At 36.9% G+C, this 20,932-nt stretch overlaps 1 protein-coding gene across 1 annotated transcript in view; it reads left to right on the top strand.

Annotated features, from left to right (window-relative positions):
- Nucleotides 1-20,932, top strand: part of CLVS1 (clavesin 1) — a 152,374-nt gene that overhangs the window by 56,530 nt on the left and 74,912 nt on the right. The window contains exon 3 of the mRNA XM_004679849.2: nt 20,225-20,399. Coding sequence (XP_004679906.1) covers nt 20,225-20,399 — 175 coding nt within the window. The remainder of the gene's footprint in view (nt 1-20,224; nt 20,400-20,932) is intronic.

The following is a 20,932-nucleotide window of genomic DNA, read 5'->3' as shown; positions in this document are numbered from 1 at the left end:
CTCTCGGCTCAGGTGAGCTCACTTGCGCATGCTCACACCATCTCCAGGTGTCCACCATCAGGCATGAGTACTCCGAGCCCACGCGTCCAAGTACCTCCTGCATTCAAAGCCACAGGTGATAGTCACAGAGGCCAATGGCGTAAAAGCCTAAGCATCTTCATTTACCTACACTCATCCTCCCGTTGAGTGTATTTAACCACTGAGAATCAGGCATCCCAAGCACGTTACTGCTTACTTTCCTTACCAGACCAGCTTATTTAAAGTCTAGTTTGGAACTCTCACTTGATATATTTTCACTTCTCTCTATTTCCCATGTGAACTTTTTCTGTTCTAAGTCTGTATGTTTAGCATTATCTGATACTTTATCCGGACATGCTTTTCTCCTTATCCTAAAGTATGGTGAAAATGCATTTCCAGAGGGAGTCATTTCTAGAACCCACTAGAAAATTCTGGGCTCCTACATGTTATTTTTTATTACTCTGAATATAGGCTAGTGGTGGACTCTGCTAACTTGTTAAATGTACAAACACATTTAATCATCAGATTAAATCATCCAGGCAGCTTAGAAAGTGCCTGGTCTCTTCCCCATCTCCTTTATTTCATGTTTTTGCTCATGTGCACTGAGATAAAAATAAAATAGAAATGACCAAAGCAATTACCTCATGGAGTAGAGCAAATGGGGCTGAGTGGAAGTCTTTAGTTAACTGAGATTCACAGCTCTGGACTGTAGTAACTGTAGCAGAGAGCTTCAGTAGTACCTGGTTCTCTCCTGTGAAGTCTTCTTGCTCTTCTGTCTGTGGAGTTGGATAGAGATGGCATATTACCTGGCTGGGAGGATGATGGGATGGTAGCAGTTTCTAGAGAAGAGTAGGGTGGGTACAAGTTGGTGATAGTGAGAAGATGCATTGGGAGTCCTCCTCTGTCTCTGGAAGATTTTGTTGCTACCATCATTGGTTCTTATAAGACATTTTTTAGGGAAGACTCTGAATCTTGTCCTTCCTCTGTAATTGATTTGGTTTGGATTCCTTTAATCTCAAAGTCAGGTGCATACCAGAAAGGCTTACTTTAAATAGGGTCTTCCCCATAAAGGATTGTAGTGAGTTACTCTGGGCTCGGAAGGAGGTTCTGGGTCTGCAGGTTGTTCTCAGGCTGCATTTCATCCAGATGTTTTCTGAGTTACTTCTTTAATCCAGGACAAATTTTGGCTCCTAGGATATAGTGATAAAAACATACATAGACATGTTGCCTTAGAGAACTTTTAATCTAGGGGGTGCCTAATATCAGGGTTGTGATGAGTAAACAGCTTCTTGATCTGGGTAAGGGGAAAACAAGGGTGGCTAGGTGAACTTTTTTGTAGAAACCCTTCCTCTCAGGATAGCTGGGGTGACTGCAGCAGGTTCCTGAGATGAAACCATTCTGACTACTCTTGACCCTTTCTATCATAGTCTCCTTTGATACACATACAAAAGCCCAGAGATTCAGAGAATGGCAGATTAGCTCAACGGCACCAATTACAATTTCATATTAAGAAGTTTTACTCTGGAAATAAAAAGTAGCATTAAAAATTCAATCACTTCTAAATTTGTTTCCAACGAAGATGGCATAGATAGGCTTTTTACTCTGCTCTTTCTCACTCCATAGCTATGAATTCTAGAAATAATATCAGAGACAACTAGAGGAGAATTCTGAATGGGGGAAATAATTAAACTTGGATGGGTTCTCAGGACTGGAAAACAGTACATGAAGGGTGTCTTACATCTCCACACCCAATAGAAGAAAGAAACCTTGGCCTTGTGCTTTCTGACATCCAATCTATGTATACTCATTTCTCCTCTTGGGATCTGACAGTCCTCTCTAGCAGCATGAGGACAGCTGTGCACCATGAAAAAAAAAAATGGAAAATACAACAGATCATAAAAAATGAATTGTGGAAATTATGGAATGGAAAACTAATAAAATAAATTTTTAAAACTTCATTGAATAGTCTCAATAGTAGAGTTTAGAAGATAAAAGAAAGTAAATTTGAGGACAGATAATCAAATTTACTTAATTTGAAAAGAAAGAAACTAGACTGAAAAATTAAACAGAACTGTGTGAAAATATCAGTTGATCAAATATTCATACTAGCTCCAGAGGGAGAAGAGAGAATGGGAAAAAGAATATTTGAAGAAAAACTCTCCAAATTGGTTAAAAAATTGTAAGATCACAGATCTAAGAAGCTGAATAAATTCTAAACAGAATAAGACATATTAAGACACATCATAATTAACATTTTGTAAACTAAAGGCAATGTAAAAAATTTTGAGAAATATACATATAGAGAAACATTATCTAAATGTGTATAGATGTTTTATCTTGAAAACATGAATGCAGACAGAAAAAGAACAGTTTTTCAGAGCTGAATGTCAAGACTACTTACCATGAATATATCTGTTGAAACTACTCTTCAACAATAAAGAGGAAATAAATGTATTTTATGAAAAAGAAAATCTAAAACAATTTTTCCAAGCAGATCTATTTAAAAAAATAAAGGACCTTAGAAATTTCTTCAGACAGAAAGTAACAGAGAAAAGAATGAATCTTGGAGCAACAGAAAGAAGGAACTATAAGAACAGAAATATGGGTACATGAAATATACCACATTGATACTTAGGGCAGTGACTTTAAAAGTGAGGAAAATTAAGGGCCTTTGTAACACCCACAGCAACCACTTTGAAAAGTGTACACTAAAACATTACAAATAAATCAAGATGAACTCTTAAAAATGTTCAAGAAACCCATAAAAAAGTAATAAATGAGAAGTAGAATGATGAAAGTCAGATAAAATAAAATAATCAATAAAATAATACACGTAAGTACTAACATCAATAATTATATTTGAGATTCTACCTTCAACATAGCACAATAGGAAGATTTGGAAATACTGTTCCCCTAAGCACAAATAAAAGGAACTTCCAAATGTTCATTGTCTGAGATGGGAATCTTTCCTACAGAGATAACACCTTATATGGAAACAAAGCAGGGAGAAGCTTGGGTAGTGTGGCCATTCCAGTCAGAGGGACTTGAGGTCTAATTAACACTGGTGAATCATGCACAGATCATGAATCTTTCCAGTTAGACATTTTCCATGAAGATCTAATGCAGAATTGGCAGGTACGTGTCTGGCAAGTATTGGTTTGATCATAGAGAGTCTGGCTGTATGCGGCTGAAACATTAATAGCCCTAAATAGCCAAAGCAATGCAGAGAGAAAAGAAGAAAATTGAAGGAAAATTACTTGCTGACTTTAAACTATATTACACAGCTCAATAACTAAAACAGTATGGCATTGGAACAAAAATAGAAACAAAGGTCAATGGAATAGAATAAAGAGGTCAAACATAAGCCAAATATGGACAAACACAAATATGGACAATTAATCTTTGACAAGTGATTCATGACCATACAATGGATAAAGAAAATCCTCTTTAACAAAAAGTACTAAATTGTCACAGTAATTAAAACTAGATCCTTACTGAACTCCACACACAAAAGGCAATCAATATGAATCAAGAACTTGAATACATGTCCCTGAATGATAAAATGTTTAAAAGAAAACATAGTTAATATACTTCTTGGCATCAACTACAGAGAAAAATTTGGAATGTGACCCCAAAAGCAAAGGAAATAATAAACAAATGGACTACATCTAACCTAAAAGTTTTTGTACCTCAAAGGAAACTGTCACAAAAAAAGGCAACAACCCATCCTGGGGGGTTTGCATCTCACACATTTGAAAAAGGTTAATATCCAAAATATTTAGACAACTCATACAACTCAACAGCAATAAAAAACAACCCAATTAAAAATGGTCAAAAAAACAGCAGCAGCAATACAAAACAACCCAATTAAAAATGGTCAAAAAACCTAAAGAGACACTTCTTTAAAGCAGGTATTCAAATAGCCTACAGACAAATGAAAAATTGTTCAACATTATTTGTTATAAGTAAAATGCAAATTAAAGCTACAATGATATAGCACCTGACCCCATAAGAATGGCTAATATAAAAGATAATGGAAATAAATAAAACCAAAGATGTGGAGAAAAAGGAACACACATTCCCTCATTGTGGGAATATAACTTAGTGCCACTTCTATGAAAAAAATGCTATAGAGACTTTATCAAAATCAAAATGGAAAATCCCATATGATACAGCAATACACTGCTAGATATTTACTCAAAGAATATGAAATTTCCAGTACAAAGAGATTTATGTACCCCTATGTCCATAGCAGCATTGTTTACAATAGTCAACTTTTGGAAATGACCTAAATGCCCAACAACAGGTGACTGGATAAAGAAATTGTAGCATATATTTACTCAGTGGAATACTATTCAGATATTTTAAAAGATGAAATAGTGTCCTTTGTGGAAAAATGGAGGGAACTTAATGTAGTCATGTTACATGAAATAAGTCAGAAAGTGAAGGAGAGAGATCAGATTGTTTCACTTATTTGTGGAATATAAACAACCAAAAATGAATACTAGCAAAGCATAGCAAAAATCTTGGAATCTGTAAAAATATACTACTTACCAGAGGAGGAGGAAGGAGGCCTGGAGGAGAATAAGTGAAGCAAGTGTACATAAGTTAGTGTGAAACTAATAAATTAATAAAAGTCGGGGGGGAAGAAATTTTAAAAAAGATACATTGCATATGAGTATTCTTGCTATACAAATCAAAAGAGAGATTTCAGTAGACAAAATAACAAACTCCAACATTATTTTGCTTATAAGAAAATTGCTTTAAAGTCAATAACATACATAGATTGAAAGGACTTAACTATGCCCTGTAATTGATCCAAGAAAAAAAAATAGAAGTGACTAAAATAGAATAAAAAAAACTTCAGGGCAAAGGATATCACTAATATTATCATTACACAATAAATAAAGAATCAATTCGCCAGGGAGACATAAAGATTCTAAAAGCATGCACATTAAATAATAGAAATGAGGGAAAATCTCAAATCAAAAACCTAAATTTCAATTCCACAAAACTAGAATGGAACAAAATGAGCCCAAAATTGTCAGAAGAAAGATATCATAAGAAATAGCAATCCCTAAAATTGCAAAATAATAATAAAGAATATGCCAAAAAGCTGATTTTTCAAAACAACTAATTAAATGATAAGCCTCTATCAAGACAGCAAAGAAAGAAAAATAACAATCACCAAAATCAGGAGTGAATGGTAATATCTCTACAGAAACTATAGTAAGGAAAAAGAAAATAAAGGAATATTCTGAACAATCTTATCCTCATCAAATTCCACAACTTTGAAAATTTGGAGCAATTCCTTGAAAACTACAAAGTAACAAAGCTCTATGTGAAATAGATAATCTGAATAACTATGTCATTAAAGTAATTGAATTAATAATTTACAATCTCCTGAAAAAGAATCTTCCAGATCTAATTGGTTCTATTGAAGAGATTTGCTAAATATTTAAAGAAAATTTAACAAGTTTACACATCTCTTTGGTGGTTGGGGGTGGGGGGAGAAAAGGGAATATTTCTTAGGCCCTTTTATGAGACCAGCATTATCTTGCTATAAAACTGGAGAGAAGGGAAAACTACAGATTAATTTAAGCTTTCATTAACTTAGATTAAAAAAATCATCAAAAACTATTAACAATCTGAGTTCCACAAAATGTAGACATAATTATACACAGTGGCTATCTCATTGAGGATTCAATATTCAATCAACATAATCCACATATCAAGCTAAAAAAGAAAAATATGATTACATCAATTGATACAGAGAAAGCTTTGAAAAAATCCAGTACTCATCTATGGTTAGAAGAAAAACATCAGCAACTTAGAAATTAAGTGTAATTACCTCAATTTTTACAACTAACATTATACTTAAGCAGAAAAGATCTAATTCTTTCACCCTAAGATTGGATTTGGACAATTTTCCACTTGCACTGCTCTTATTTAACATAATAATAACAATACTACTACAATAAATCAAATAAAATATATACAGATTAGAAAGGAAGAAATAAAACTACCTTTCTTTGGAGGTTAAATTATGGTATAGATCAAAAATTCCAAGGAATTTACAAATATTCCAAGAACTACCATATGACCAGGAACTTACATTGTTGGGCTTTTATTTCAGACAAATGAAAACACATTTATATAAAAAGCCTGTATGCAAATGTTACAGAAACTTTACTTGTAATGACCAAAACATGGAATCAGCTTAGATATTCTTTTCTAGGCAAATGGTTAAACTAATGTCATACATCCATACCACTGCATAAAACTCAACAATAAAACAGAGCAAACTATATATGTAGTAGCTTAGATGAAACTGCAGATAATTATGCAGAATGAAAAAAGTTCATCCAAAAATATTATATAACATAATATTTAATTTCAGTGATTTCTTGAAATGAAGAAACATTAGAAGTGGAGGACAGATTAATGGTTGTCAGGTTTTAAGAAAAGGAGGGGGTTATAAAAGGACAGCATGTAGGATCCAGCATTCTGATGGCAGATAGGCACATCAACCTGCACATCTGATAAAATTGTATAGAACTAAATACATACACACCATGTACGCAACTGCGTGTCAATCTGGCATTACGTCATTTTCAAAAATATTCGGTTGTTCCCTCTTCTTCATTAATATGTTTTCCCTCCCTACTATACCAACAAAAATCCATCGTGGCACTAGTTTCTGCAGAATTTTGACATAATCGCAACTTTTTATGAAAAAGAGCTCTTGTAGCAACCATCAATTTTTCAAAGCTGGCAATAAATCCAAGTGTATTGGTATATGATCATATAAAATATATTCTCCACAGAAATATTTAATCTGGATCTAACTCAGATGGTGGAACTACTCCAATTGAAGAGGAACAAATAAAATGGCTAAACAGAAATCAAAAACATAGGACATTCTATAGGTCAAGTCCACAGAAATCACTTAAAAAATGATATATGTAACTATCTTTCAACTACTTTTAACTGTCTACATGTGTATATGTAGTGACATGATACATAAAGCAACTATGCAAAAAAGTTGACAACTGTTTAATCAAATGATGGGTATTCTTCCAACTTTTCTGTTTTCGGGACATTTCTTAATAAAAAGTTGGCAGAAAACACACCCCATTGGCTGTCTGGGGTTTGAACGATCTTTCAGTTCATACACTGAACTTTAATTCTTGGTTCTGATATTTATTAGCTATGTCCTCTGGACTTCATTTTTTTCTCATGTATAAAGATGAAGGCTTTGGAACAGTTTGAAAATGCTATATATTTTAAGGCCAACAGAAAAGTCGGTTCTAAATCATTTAGTAATTCATTCACATCATGAACAGTCTTCACCACCAGCACATTTTTCTCCCAAGTTGAATCTTTCAAACAGAAATTTAAGAGCTTTCTCTCTTCTTCTGAATCCAATATACAGGAAGGAAGAATTCTTCAGATATGTAAACAACAAAAAAATGCTCTTTGTCCCTTATCTACCTGCCTTCTCAATATACAACTATATACTGCATGTAAATTTCATTAACCTTTCCTTTATCAGCAATTAGTTTATATTTGACTTTTCTTGTACCCTTTCTGTCAGAGGCCAGTTCCAGTGAACAGGGTTGAGAAAAGCAACCAAAAGAAATTGGAAATAAAGAACTGACAGACACAAAATAGAGTTTAAAGGAAGCAGGACCCAGGGGCCTCTCATTTTGGGCTGAAGCATCCCAAGTGCCCGCTGCAACTCATTTCAAGCCTCCCACCTCCCTCCTTGTTAGTTACTACAGTGAATCATTCTCAGCATTTACCCTGGTCCGGGCACACATTCCCCGCCAAGGTTCTGCATTATCAGGTATGCTCTACTCCCTCTCCAATCTTGCCTGTATCACAGGCTTAGTTTTGCCGACACAAGAAATTGTTGTGTCAGCACAGGCCAGTCTTCCAGTCTATGTTGACCAGTCTTTCAATCATGATCCCGACATTCTTTCTGTCCCAGCACCGCGCATATTAGGGGTCTCCAACAACTTTCCAAGGGTCGTCAGTTCAAATTCCAGCCAGTTTGGTCTTGATTCTCTGAGCTGATGGCCCAGTGTATCTTTTTTTTTTTCTTTAATAAGATTTATTTATTTATACATATAAGGGTACAGGCCAGAGGTACAGTGGTGGTGAGAGGATTCACCAGAGACAGTGGGGAGCAGAACAGGCAGATTGATGAAGTACACTGCTGAGGGGAACAGCAGGCAGGACAGGGGAGGTCTGAAACGCCAATGGATCTCTGGGGCTGGGGATCGAACTCACATTGAAGAGGCTAGCTTGCTGTGCTGTGCCCTAGACGGCTGTGCCATCAGGGAGGGCCCTCAGTATATCTTATCTAAGGATAAGGCTCAAATTTGATCAGAATTTCAGGCATGACACAATCATTTTCCTTCCAGGATGTACAACTGAACATGGTTGTAAAGATTTGGGTGAAGAGATCAATTTGGACGTAATATAAGATAGATTTTCAGAAACAGAGAACCAAGAAACCATCTCCACTTTCAAGGTCTGAGGGTATCCGGGAGAAGCTGTTGCAGTAGAGCAGTGCAGGAAAAGCAGCTGGAAAGAAGTGATTCAAAGCTGTGAGATGACAGAGTACATCAGCCACGTGGATTTTAAGTTGTTCATTATAATAAGTAGAATGCTACTTTATGAGGCTTTTTCTTTTGTATTTGCTCTTAATAAAGTGCACATTTTTACTTATTTAGGGCTTATCTCTTAGATAAGTTTCAGAGAGGTATCGTTGAGAGAGGTACAGTTCTCATACATTTGCTATCCCAGCACATGTATAGTTCTCCCCCACAAAGTACCAAAGTAGCACCCTTCCCGAATAGCACCAGAGTGCATATTTGCTATAACTGATGAACTCACACTGACACTTCATAATCATACAACGTACTTGGTTTATACCATAGTTCATTGTTGGTGTCATGCCATCATGATACCATGATGATAATATCACAAAGGGTATTGTCACTGCCCAGAAGATTCTGTCTTTTATTCCTCTCCCAATTCCCAGCAGCAATAATTATTTTAATGCAATTTCTTTTTCTTTTTCTTTTTTTTAAGATTTATTTGACATACAGAACTGGGTTTACAGACCAGAGGTGCAGGGGCAGTGGGAAGATTTACCAGAGACAGAGTGGGGAAGCAGAACAGGCAGATTGGATTAAGTACACTGCTGGGGGGAGCAGCGGGCCAGTCAGGAGAGGTCTGCCATGCCATGTGGGTCACCTCCGGGGCTGGGGATGGAACTGGCACTGAAGCAGCTGCGCCTAGCTTGCAATGCTACGTCCCAACCCACTGCACCACCAGAGAGGGCCACAATGATTTTTTTTTTTTAACTTTCCCCATGAAAAAAATGTCACCTTGTTGGAATCATACATTATGTTGCCTTTACAGGTTGGCTTCTTTTACTTAGCTCTATTGGCATTTAATAATCTCCATATCTTACCATACTTGATAGCGAATTTTTCATTGTATGGATGTACCACAGTTTATTCATCCATTCAGCTACTGAAGACATCTTGGATAGTTCCAATATGAATGAAACTGCTATAAACACCATAATCTTATGTGGACATAATTTTCAAATCCTCTAGGTAAATAACAAGAAATACAATTGATACATGTGATAAAAGTATTGTTTTGTAAGAAACCACGAAATTATCCACCAAAGTGTCTGTACTATTTTCTATTCCCACAGACAATGAATGAATATTCTTATTAATACATATTTTTGTCAACATTTGATAGAATCAGCATTCTGGATTTTGGCCATTGTAATATATTTGTGGATTTTTTTTAAAGCTATGTAAGTGTTCAGTTAGCTAAATATTTTTCCAGACAACTTTGAAAATATGTACTATTATTATTATTTAAAAGTTTAAGTTCTTATTTATGTTCTTGATTACAGACATTTTCCTTCTTCAGGTTTCTGTTTCCTAAAGTTTTCTTGTTAATATACCAGAAATGGTCTTAAATTCGCTTTAAGAAACATTTTATTTACTCATATAATTTACTACAACTATTATTTCAACATCAAAAGACTAGCATAGAGAAAATACTAGATTCTTGCAGTTTTATGTCTTATGACAAGGTTTATAAGCCATGGAAAGTTGCATCTGCTAAAGAACTTAGAGAAGTAGCTTACTTCTGTATTGTAAAGATCTATCTCTGCTTATTGACACCAGAAAAGATTACTGTAATCAAATTTCATGTGAGAATTATGGAGACAGAAAAAAGACCCTTCCTTTCACCATTAGTCAACTTGAGAGATTAATTCCATCTGTACCACAGTGGACTGCTACATGAAAGAGGGGCTGTGGGCTGAGTATTGAAGAAGTTACATAATTTAAGTTTTTAGAATTAGTCTATGGCAAAGCTGCTTCCTCATTTCCAATTCAGTGTTTGTCTAGACCAGTGCTAACACAGTGTGGTCCACAAACATGTCCGAGACCCACTCAGTGTTCTTTAAAATGTCAATAATCTGACACTTAGACCTTAACAAAATACGTACCTTTTCACTTTAGAGGACTGTCCTCTGTCTCTCCTGCATTGTGCAACTCATGAGGGTGTCCCAGCGTCTGAAGGAAAAAGAGAAAATACCCATGTAAAGTCCAGGCCTTCCCCTTTTAGGCTGTGTCCAGGATGTACTCGAGTCCAATACCTTGCCCAAAGGGAACCCACTTCTGAGGACTGCTTGGGCCTCATTTCTATTTCTAACCTGCCCGCAATTACATGAATGTGTACCACCAGGCCTGAAATTGCTACTGGATGCCGTATAGAGAAACAAACTGGAGCTTTGATTTGTGAGTCAAGGTATCCAGTCTTTGCATGCAAGGCCCCTGCAATGTTGCTAGGGTCACTTTCTGTGGTACCATATTTGAAATGAGATTCAAGAATTCAAAATTCAAGCCAGATTTTCCAGGATACTGAAAGTATGTTTGTCAAAGTAGGGATAGAACGCATTTTAATTTACCAGCTTGTTGTCTTTGTTTCTAGCATTGAAATATTTCCACAGATGGTGTAAGGGCCCCATTTATCCCATTGTCCTCATCTCCACAAGTGGTAGGGCAGACCTGTTTATTGGTGGTTAAACACTGGGACAGTTACATTAGAATTCTCAGTTTCTACTTTGTTGGTAAGTGGTGGCTTTCTCTATGATCATATGCTCTCCAGTGGGCCTGTGTCCCGCAGTCTCCTTCATTCATTCACTTCCTGCCTGGCCCTCACAGGTCTTTGAGTTGTCAGCTGCTGTCTCCTGCCTCTAGAGTGGAAACTCACTTGCTCTGCCAGAGTACTCAGTGCTAGCTTTGAGTATGGTCTTCTTCACTGAACACTGTCAATGACTCACATCCCAAAACAACTTGCAACTCTGGATAACCAGTGTAGACAAGACAAGAAGGAATTTGGGAAACAGTAGATTTGTGCTGAGATGAGCAGAATATGTATATTGAGATCTGGAGGAATAGTCCAGAAATAGGCCATTGAGTCATGGCTTTCAGTCCGAAGGGACAGTTTTATGACTGCTTTAATAGTCCCTTATAGTTGTTGAGTGTGAATGGTGAGAAGATGCTTTTGAATCACATTCAAAATTAAAGTAGCATTTTATTGGGCTGTGGGTGATTCTGGAAGACTTTTTCTCCATTCCTACACAATAAATCCTTTAACTATAGAAATCACTTCAGAGTTGGTAACAAAAAATCTTTTAAAACCTACTTAAACAAGCATTTGTGTGCATTCATTTACAACAGAGTCATCAATCAGTATGTAATCAGGTCTTAGCCCCATGGCAGAGGGCTTCCAGAGAAGTGAGATATGTGTGTGTTGGGGGGGGAGGGGAGTAGTGGGGGGAGGGTTTGGATGTGGGAGAGAGAAGCACCAAAAAAAGGAGAAAACTGAGATTAAGACAAATTGAGATGACATAAATTATAGGACAATCCAATCTGCACAGCAGCCACTTTTAAGAGTGAGCTCATCTCATTCACCAGATTTCTCTCCCTGCTTTCAGTGTGATCTTCCTATATGGAGACACCCACCTGGAGAGCACCCTATGTGAGGATTCATCCTAATATGCGTTAATTAATACTCTAAGAGATAAATTGTCACTGGATACTTGTTAAGATCTGACCCATTCATGACGGGTGGGAGGAAGGAAGTGAGAGGTGGAAGGATGAAAACAAGAGGGGAAGAGCACATGGTACTATGACTAAGCCTTCCAAAAGGGGGTTGTATTCTGTGGGTGCAAAGGGAGAAAGGATTGTCCAAAGGAGGACTACCGAGGCTTTGGTGGTGGGTGAGGTGCAATGACATGCATTTGTAGAGGTACAAAGCTGTACCCCTAAGACATACTGTGATATAAATCAACATTACCTCAACAAATATAACGAAAAATATATAAAATAAAATTGAGACATTTAAAAAGAGACTAGTAAGGAAGATGATTATTCAAGATGATTGCAATAAGGGTCAAGGCCGTGTATGATGAGGAGAATGCTGAATTCAACTTCAAATGCAGCAAGGACAAGAGAGGTCTGTAGCTGGCAGGCAGGGTTAGGGAGTGGTGATAAAACTAAGAGGAACTTGACTAACTATTAAGAGTCAAGGGATTCTCAATTTCCTGACTCAGAAGGATTCTGTATCCTGCAGGTCAGTGAGAGAGACCAAGGAGGAGAACTCACTGCAAAAAAGGCTCGGAGGAACATGTCTGAAATTTCATTGTTGTGAAAACACTGTCTCTGCTATTTCTTGTGGTAGGGAAGTCTTCTTGAAAAAGTGACATTTGGCTCAAGACATACAGAATGAGAAAGATTTAGCCTGGTGAAGAGAAGAACATGTAACCTAGACAGAGTAAGAAGGGCAAGAGAGAAACACCAAGAAGTATTCCTGATTCCACACACTACTTGGGCTGCCGTTTGAATCAGTCTTTCTCCTTTTAAATATTTTGAGTCTCAGAAATACACTGGATCTAGGCATCAGGAACCTGTTAATACAGTGTGCATCGAACAGCTCATGTGACTTCTCTGGATATGAGCTTCATTATTTAAGATGAACATGTCACTGACATTGGAAGGGTTCTTACTGTTGCACACTGGGGAATGCTGAGTATTGCTGAACTCTGTTCAATCAGTACTTGTAGCAGTCTGCAAATATTGTGGAAACCAGAAATGATGCCCCTTCCACACACCATTCACAGACTGTTCCCTAAGTGAGGAGGGATTGATGCCACCTCCAGATGTCATCACAAAGATTCCACAATCCGCTAGCTTTGGGTTGTCTTACTCTGTTTGAATTGTAACTCCATTCTGAAAGATGCAGCTTCCATCTTAATCCTTTCTCTCTCTAAACCTCCCCAGACTTCAGATTGCTGCACTTAGAATTATTTGAGTATTTACATGTTTCAGCAGGTCCAAAACATTGCATAAGTGTGTACATAAGTATAGCCAATTCCTGAGGTGGGTAAAGAAGACAGAAAGTCTCAGCTCAGCCTCTAGGAATGTTCTGTATGTACTAGAATTAGGAAACTACTCCTCATGCTTGGTTAACAGAAAAGCATGAATAATAGTTATCAATTTGTTGCAGGAGAAAAATTTGAAATTTCTAGAGCATACATATTTAAATTTCTTCCTCGGAAATTAAACTGCTATGCATTATAAGTAGTCCCTTACAATCTCTGAGATTTTTGTTAGATTAAATAAAGCCACTGAAACTTCCTACAGAAAAATCCCATATTCTAAAATGTTACATTTTCTCTTTATGTGTTTAAAATATCTAATATATGTCTACCTGCATATGTAACACATTTTCCAAAGTCTGTTCCACTATTGAGACTAGGATATTGGTATTTTGGACCTACTTCGAAGATATATGTATGTTGGTGTTTCACAGTTTTTCCAGCAGTATAGCTACTGTTAAGTAGCAACAATAAATAATAACCACTAACTCTAATTACTTAGATAATTGCCAAGTGATAATCTATGATGTAATTAACTAAAAGAAATCGATGTTGTCTTTAACCACCTCCATAAAATAATTCTCTGGCGAGACATCAGTGCTTCCATGAGGAAGTTGGTAGGGCAGAATTTGCTCTTAACACACTGTACCTCCGACAGGAAAAGCCAACCAATCTTTTCCTTGTTGTTGTTAAGTGAATTATGTCAAGTCCATGTGTATTGCTTTAAGAATACATTACACATTATTTTTTATTTTGTTTCTGATACTTTGAATTAAGGATGAATTAAGGAGACTATGTTCTTCCAGTAAATGAGTTTCTGGAAAGAGAGCAGTGTGAAGGGATTGCTGTTCTTCAGTGTCCATGACCTGCCTTGTGTGAGCTAAACTAGGACCTTGTGGGTATGCATGTGTGCACCTAGAATCATCTATGGCTTGTCTACCTCTAACCCCACTTGTCCAAACCTGACAATTAACTCTCACAGGCCTAGCACTATCTACCAAGACTCCCAAAGGGGATTTTTCTGACTTAAGTAATTGCTCATTTTTGGAAGAAGTGTAGGTGGGACTTTCAGGAGGCCTTTTCCCTCTGGCACATGGGAATATATTTATCATTACTGTGACTTGTGAGCCATCACTAAAATTATAGAAGCTGGTCATGATCAGGATTCCTCCCATCAGGATTGTCTTTCAGATGCCAAAACTTGGGGAACGTATAGATATTTGTCAGGGCCTCCCTGGAGCCAATTCATCTTTATAACTATCTCTCTTGAGGAGTCTTGAGGAGGATGAAATGGTGAAGGTGGTAACCAGTTAGAAGAAATCAGTCAGCAATTGCATTTCTGTCAGGGTAGATTATGAAACTATTCTAAGTATACTACCTATAAAATATGATTTTGTTGTTATTTAATGATTTTATATGGATCTCTTCCTTTAATCTTTCATTAATTTGGTTGTTTGCTGATATCTAAGTAGTTATGATTAGGAAGGTTAGACTTTTTAAAAGAGGAAAGGATAAATAAACTTTGAAAATTCAGATTAAAGACTGTAAATTCCATCAGTCTTTGTTATTCTTCTGATATAAATTTCCTGAATTTTTAGCATTGAGTCACCTAGTGCTAAGCAACTCATCGTAGAGCTTTGGGACCTCTCTTGGTTTTAAGACCTGAATATACTGATCTCCTTATTAAGTCCAAAACTTTGAAGACTTTGTTGGACGTAGGCAATTTTCTGAATTAATTAAAATGAATTGTATACTTCCACTTCAAGTCACAGGCGTCCTTTCAGTGAAATATAACTTCTAGAGTGTCATTTCACTAATTTACTATTTAATTCAAGTTGCCTTGCGCACCATTAGCAAGTTGTGATTTTGGAAAGGAATCTCTTGATTGCAAAAGTGATTGTAGCTTGTCACCCAAGTGGGATGCACTCCAAGGCATAAAATCTCCTCAAAGAAATGTATTGGCTGTATCTCTAAAGTCCTTTGCATCTCTGCCCAATTCTTTATCCTGTAAGTGATTTTATAATTATGAGAGCTAGACAAGTTTAGAAGATATAACATTCCATTTCCAGGAGTGATTAGTCCCTCACCATGAACTCCATGCAAGATCCAGAGTTCCACTGGAAGTTAAAATAATGTGGCCATTCACATTAATTCGTTTACATCAAGGGTGACCTTACCAACCTAAGTTGGGCTGATATAATACCCGTAACTAGTATTAAGTTGTTTTCCTCATTTTTGAAACTTTCTGAAGCTCCTCATCCATGAGACTTACTAGAATAGACAAGATAGAATACTGCAATAGATTGACTGTGACACAAGCCTCCCTCAGTGCTGAGTCAGCTGAAATGAGGGAAATACCTGCAATCACTGTGTGGTCAAGGCCAGTGAGGTGTCTGACAGTGTTCTCCTAGAAGTCCCAAGCTGTAACTGATCCATTAGCTGCAGTCTAGCTCTAATCTCAGCAGGCTTCACTAATGATGCCTTTTCCCTGAGCCTCAAGATGAGCAAAATGAGCAGGCCATTGTGGACTTGAGCTACAAGAATCTAAAAATTGTGTGTAGTTAGGCTGTCCAAATGCCTGTCATGTCCCGGTGGAAATGGGGCTGGTGCTTCTTGGGTTCACCAAGCTAAAATCCTGTAGCCTTGGGTGTATCAGCTCGACGTGACTCAGTAGTAAATATTCCTTCTGGGAGATAGCTCTCACGTGGTTCAGGGGGTGAGGGACTGAGGGGAAGCCCAGAGAGTCTAGTTGTGGGAGAGGGCAGGTGACTTTCAATGTCCCATGTTTTTTCTGGTGGGAACATTCCTCAGACTTTCTTGCACTTTCTGGTGGTCTCTATCTCACCTCCTTGTGGAGATGTCAATCATCTAATTCTCAGTTATATCCCTCATTCTTTTTAATGCAGTCGCTCCCTAGCTGATGTTGGCCCACTGTGTCTCTGGAGGAAGAAAAAGCTCTGCTGCCAGCCCACCACCTTAGGTCAACTCACTCAATGTCTTTTCTTGGGAGTGATGGGAAGAGGTACTATATCTCACTGATATGCGCATAGTGACTAAATGATTTGCTAAAGTGATTAAATGATTTCCTTCTAAATTTATGGCAAAAATCATCATTCAACTAAAATTATTCTAAGAAAACTCTTTAAAGATGGCTTTGTCAACTAGATGTAATTTCTTAATATCTTTAATCTTTATATTATATCTGACTTGAATCCTTTCCTCTGGTATTGGACAGTAATTACTGAATAACAAATCACCCCAAACTCACATACTTAAAAAGAAAAAAATCAGGGCTCTTCCTAGTGGCACAATGGATTAAAGTGCAACACTACAAAGCTAGCTCCAGCCATTGCAGCGTGAGTTCAAAACCTGGCCAGGGAGGTGGCCCACGTGATTGACAGTTCTGCTTCGCACTCTATCTTTGGTGAATCCTCTCACCAACCCTGCACCTCTGGACTGTACCCCAGTTCTGTATCCATAAATACATAAATCTTTAAAAAGTAATTTTCAAATTTTATTATTGTTCATAAATCTGTGGGGTTAGGTAGCGTTCATTTAGACTGAGTTCAACTGTATGACTTTGTTTCTTATGAAGAGATTAGTTGACTGAGGCATTCTCTTTAGTCCAGCTGGTTAGCAATGGCATGTTTTCACGGTGGCAGTGGCAGAAGGCAAGAGAACAAGTAGCAATACCTGAGATATTTAAGAGCTGGGCTCAGAGTTGACATATTCTTATTTCTCTCACACGCAATTAAAGCAAGTCACATGGTCAAGAGGTGAGGAATGCCCCTTATCATTGATGATGCAGTAGCTCTTCTTTGGAGGCCTAGATAAGTGAAGAATTCAGGTCAATGATACAGTAAGTCAATCAATTACACCTTTACTTCCTGAAATGTTCTACCTTTTTTTTTTTTTTTAAGACACAATACTATGCTCTCATTTTTCATTCCCTCAGTTCTTCTTTCAACCTCAATATTGTGTGTAGGCTTTACCTAAGGCTTAGTCTTTAGGTCATAATTTTCTCTGTGTGTACTTTTCCTCAGAAAGCTTTTCCAGAACCAGACTAATTCCCTAGTGGTTGCCTCCAGTGTACTATTAGACATATCCATATTTCCACTTGGAATTTCCTGAACTCATATTTTTTGCTCCACTTAAACCAATATTTATTCCCAATAAGAACATATTTGTCTAAGAAAGACTTGGGTATTTAGATCACATCTTATGTATATGCAAAAGCAAAGTAAAACAAAATTTACTGAAAATTTCCCTTAGCAGGACTCTGATATCTTTTAAAATTTAGAGTCAGTGTACATATAAAAGAAACCAATGAGGACAGGATTTGAAACCATTTCATAAGGTGTGTTTTTTGTTTGTTTAGTTTAGAGTTTATATAGGAGACCAGGAACACCAAAATGTATCATTGAAAGTGTGGACTACAGAAAGGATCTGAAGTTACTCTCTTTGTGACAGAACAACACCCAGTCAGTGGACTAAGGGAGGACAATTTTAACTTGATAAAAGAAATAAAGTTTTTTTTTTTTTTTTAAAAAGATTTATTTATTTGTGCATACAGAACTGGGGTACAGGCCAGAGGCTCAGGGGCGGTGAGAGGCTTCACCAGAGACAGAGTGGGGAGCAGAACAGGCAGATCGACGAAGTACACTGCTGAGGGGAGCAGCGGGCGGGTCAGGAGAGGTCTGCCACGCCATGTGGTTCACCTCCGGGATGGGGATTGAACTCATGCGGAAGCGGCTTTAGATTCTCAGTGGTGGGCTTTAACCCGCTGCGCCACCAGGGAGGGCCTAAAAGAAATAAAGTTTTAATTAGAAGTACTTGAAGTTGGATCTGAAGTTATTCTCTTTGTGACAGAACTATACCCAGTGAGTGGACTAAGGGAGGACAATTTTAACTTGATAAAAGAAATAAAATTTTAATTAGAAGTATTTGAAGGTGGTTCATTTAATTTTTTCATTTTCACTTGTGTTACTCCTCTCTTCTGGAATGTCTTTACACCCCTCTCTGTAATGTATCAAATTTTTACTTATTCTTCAGGAATTATCCCTACCCTTTATTCATTCATAAATTCTTCACTGAAGATGCAAATGTTGTTGACACCTTTCAACTCATGTTGTTCATCTCATGGCCCTTCTTAACTAAGTTAAAGGTTCTTTGAAAGTAGAATAAGATATACTGTTTAGTAATTTTGAATATGAAAAAAACAGTGAGCTAATAATAAGCATTCAATAAATTCTTATCACATACTATTCAAATTTCCTGATTTTTAATCTATAATTATTATTTTTGGTTGAAATTTGAACCAGGTTGAAATGCTCAAGACTCTGATCATTTCACACTGAGAAGTGATCATTTCAGGAAGCACCCTCTTATTTTAATGTTAGCTTAAATAAAATAACTGAGAATACCATTCTTGGTCAGACCTGCTTATATATTTCTATTTACAAAAAAAAAAAAAAATAGACACTGGGTTTAGAGAGGTTGTCATATCTTGGAATTATTGCTCAGATAATTCTAGGGAGAATTAGCAGAAGGAATATGCCATCATTTTTTCATGTCTGAATATTATTGAAAAGAAAAATCCACTGGTGAGTGGGAATATATAATGTGGAGGAAAGAATACATACAACCCTGGAGAACTGTTGCTCTAGTTTGTATTCAGGTCTGCCTGTTGTCATAGTTACTGATGTTCTAAAGTGATTTCCTTCTGAATCACACTCTGTAGACCTTCAGGGAAAATAAGCTATTCTTCCTGCTTTATTTTTCTCTATCCATGAATTGGAACTAAAAAATAGCATCAATTGCAGGGATATTTTTACACTTTTAGCAGGATTTTAAACACACAAAAGGAATAAGAGGTTTAATCAAAATAAGCACCTCTGTTTGAGGCCTCACATTATTCATTTAGCAATGATTCATTGAGAGGGAAGTACAGGTTCCCCACCACCTGAAAGTTGAGTGTTCCTAGTAGCCAAGTCAATTGTTCCGTTAACAAATGGTGTAGAGGGAAGAAGCAGTTACCATTAGTTTACATGGTAATATTTTTTATTGTTCTCAAACCCAAAAATTAACCTACCAAATAACACATGCCACCTAAAATAGCACTAGCATGTAGTAAAAAGCAAGAATCATATGATAAATACTCAGCTATAGAAAGTGTTTTCTAGGTATGGAGGTTGGCATTTGCAAGGCTCGGGTGGCCACTGCTTCTAGAACAGCTGCCACCAAAAAAAGGCTAAACATATCTGTATTTTTCAACTTTTGTCATAAGAACATAAATCCTTTTTGGATTTATTTATTGGTGAAAACAGGTTCTAATGTCAATCTTTCATAAAAGCAAGAGATTAGAGTTCTGTGAGACAGAAAGACAAGTAGAGGATATATTTAGTGAAACCCAATCAGTGTTGTGATAGAAGCAGAGTATATAGACCCATAGAATACAAAAAAAAAAAAAAAGAGTGTTACCTCAACAAGATTGGGGTGCTGGTATGGTCATGTCAGTGGGAGACTCCCATCCTGGGAGTCTCAAATCATCTTCCCATGAAGTTTGTCAGATGTATTTTTGGCCATTGGGAACAAGACACCAAATTACCCTGCAGGCTGGGCTCACAGAGCCGTGTAAGGACAGGCCACCAATGTTGCATATAAAGTCCATCACCTCATGATAGTCACACCAAACTTTCCTTTCTACTTTGACCACAGAAACTCCTTCACAGACATCCTCCGTGCCATTCTGCTGTCCTTGGAAGTCCTTATTGAAGATCCAGAACTTCAGATCAATGGTTTCATTTTAATTATAGACTGGAGTAATTTTTCCTTCAAGCAAGCCTCCAAACTGACACCTTCAATCCTCAAACTGGCCATTGAAGGTTTGCAGGTATGTCTAATGAATGTATAATATAAGAATTTGTGTGGCAATCTAGCTTTTTTCCTATTGTAACCAAAGTAATTGTCTTTTAGAATGGAAAGAGAAAATTTGGATAAAAGACACCCTTGAATACTTCATATTCTTATCTTAACCTGAGTTTAGAATTTATTTTTTAATTAGTTTTCATTTTCATTATTAATTCCAAATTACTGTTACCACAGGCACAAATTACCTATCATAGCAATTGTGAATGAAACTCAGACATTTAGCCTAATTCATGCGGAAGATACAAAAATCAAAACTAGAAAACATCTGCTTTATGAGCATGTCCTACATAACTGTGTCATGTGGACTTTCCAAGTTTTCTAGAAGCATCTTTATATCCCAGAAATGAGCCCTGTAGAGTCTCACATCTCAGGATCTATGTGCCTAACTGTCTGTACTAAAGATCACATCAGTGATCAAAGTAAATGAACAAAAGAAGCAGAGAAAACTACATCCTGTTGTATGATAGCTGTCAGAACTATAGGAAGGGATTTTTA

Source organism: Condylura cristata, unplaced genomic scaffold, assembly GCF_000260355.1.
Source record: "Condylura cristata isolate star-nosed mole 26May11 unplaced genomic scaffold, ConCri1.0 scaffold00009, whole genome shotgun sequence".
In the NCBI taxonomy this organism is placed as follows: Eukaryota; Metazoa; Chordata; class Mammalia; order Eulipotyphla; family Talpidae; genus Condylura; species Condylura cristata.
The sequence above is the reverse complement of the archived record's forward strand: the minus strand, read 5'-3'. Positions and strand labels throughout refer to the sequence as shown.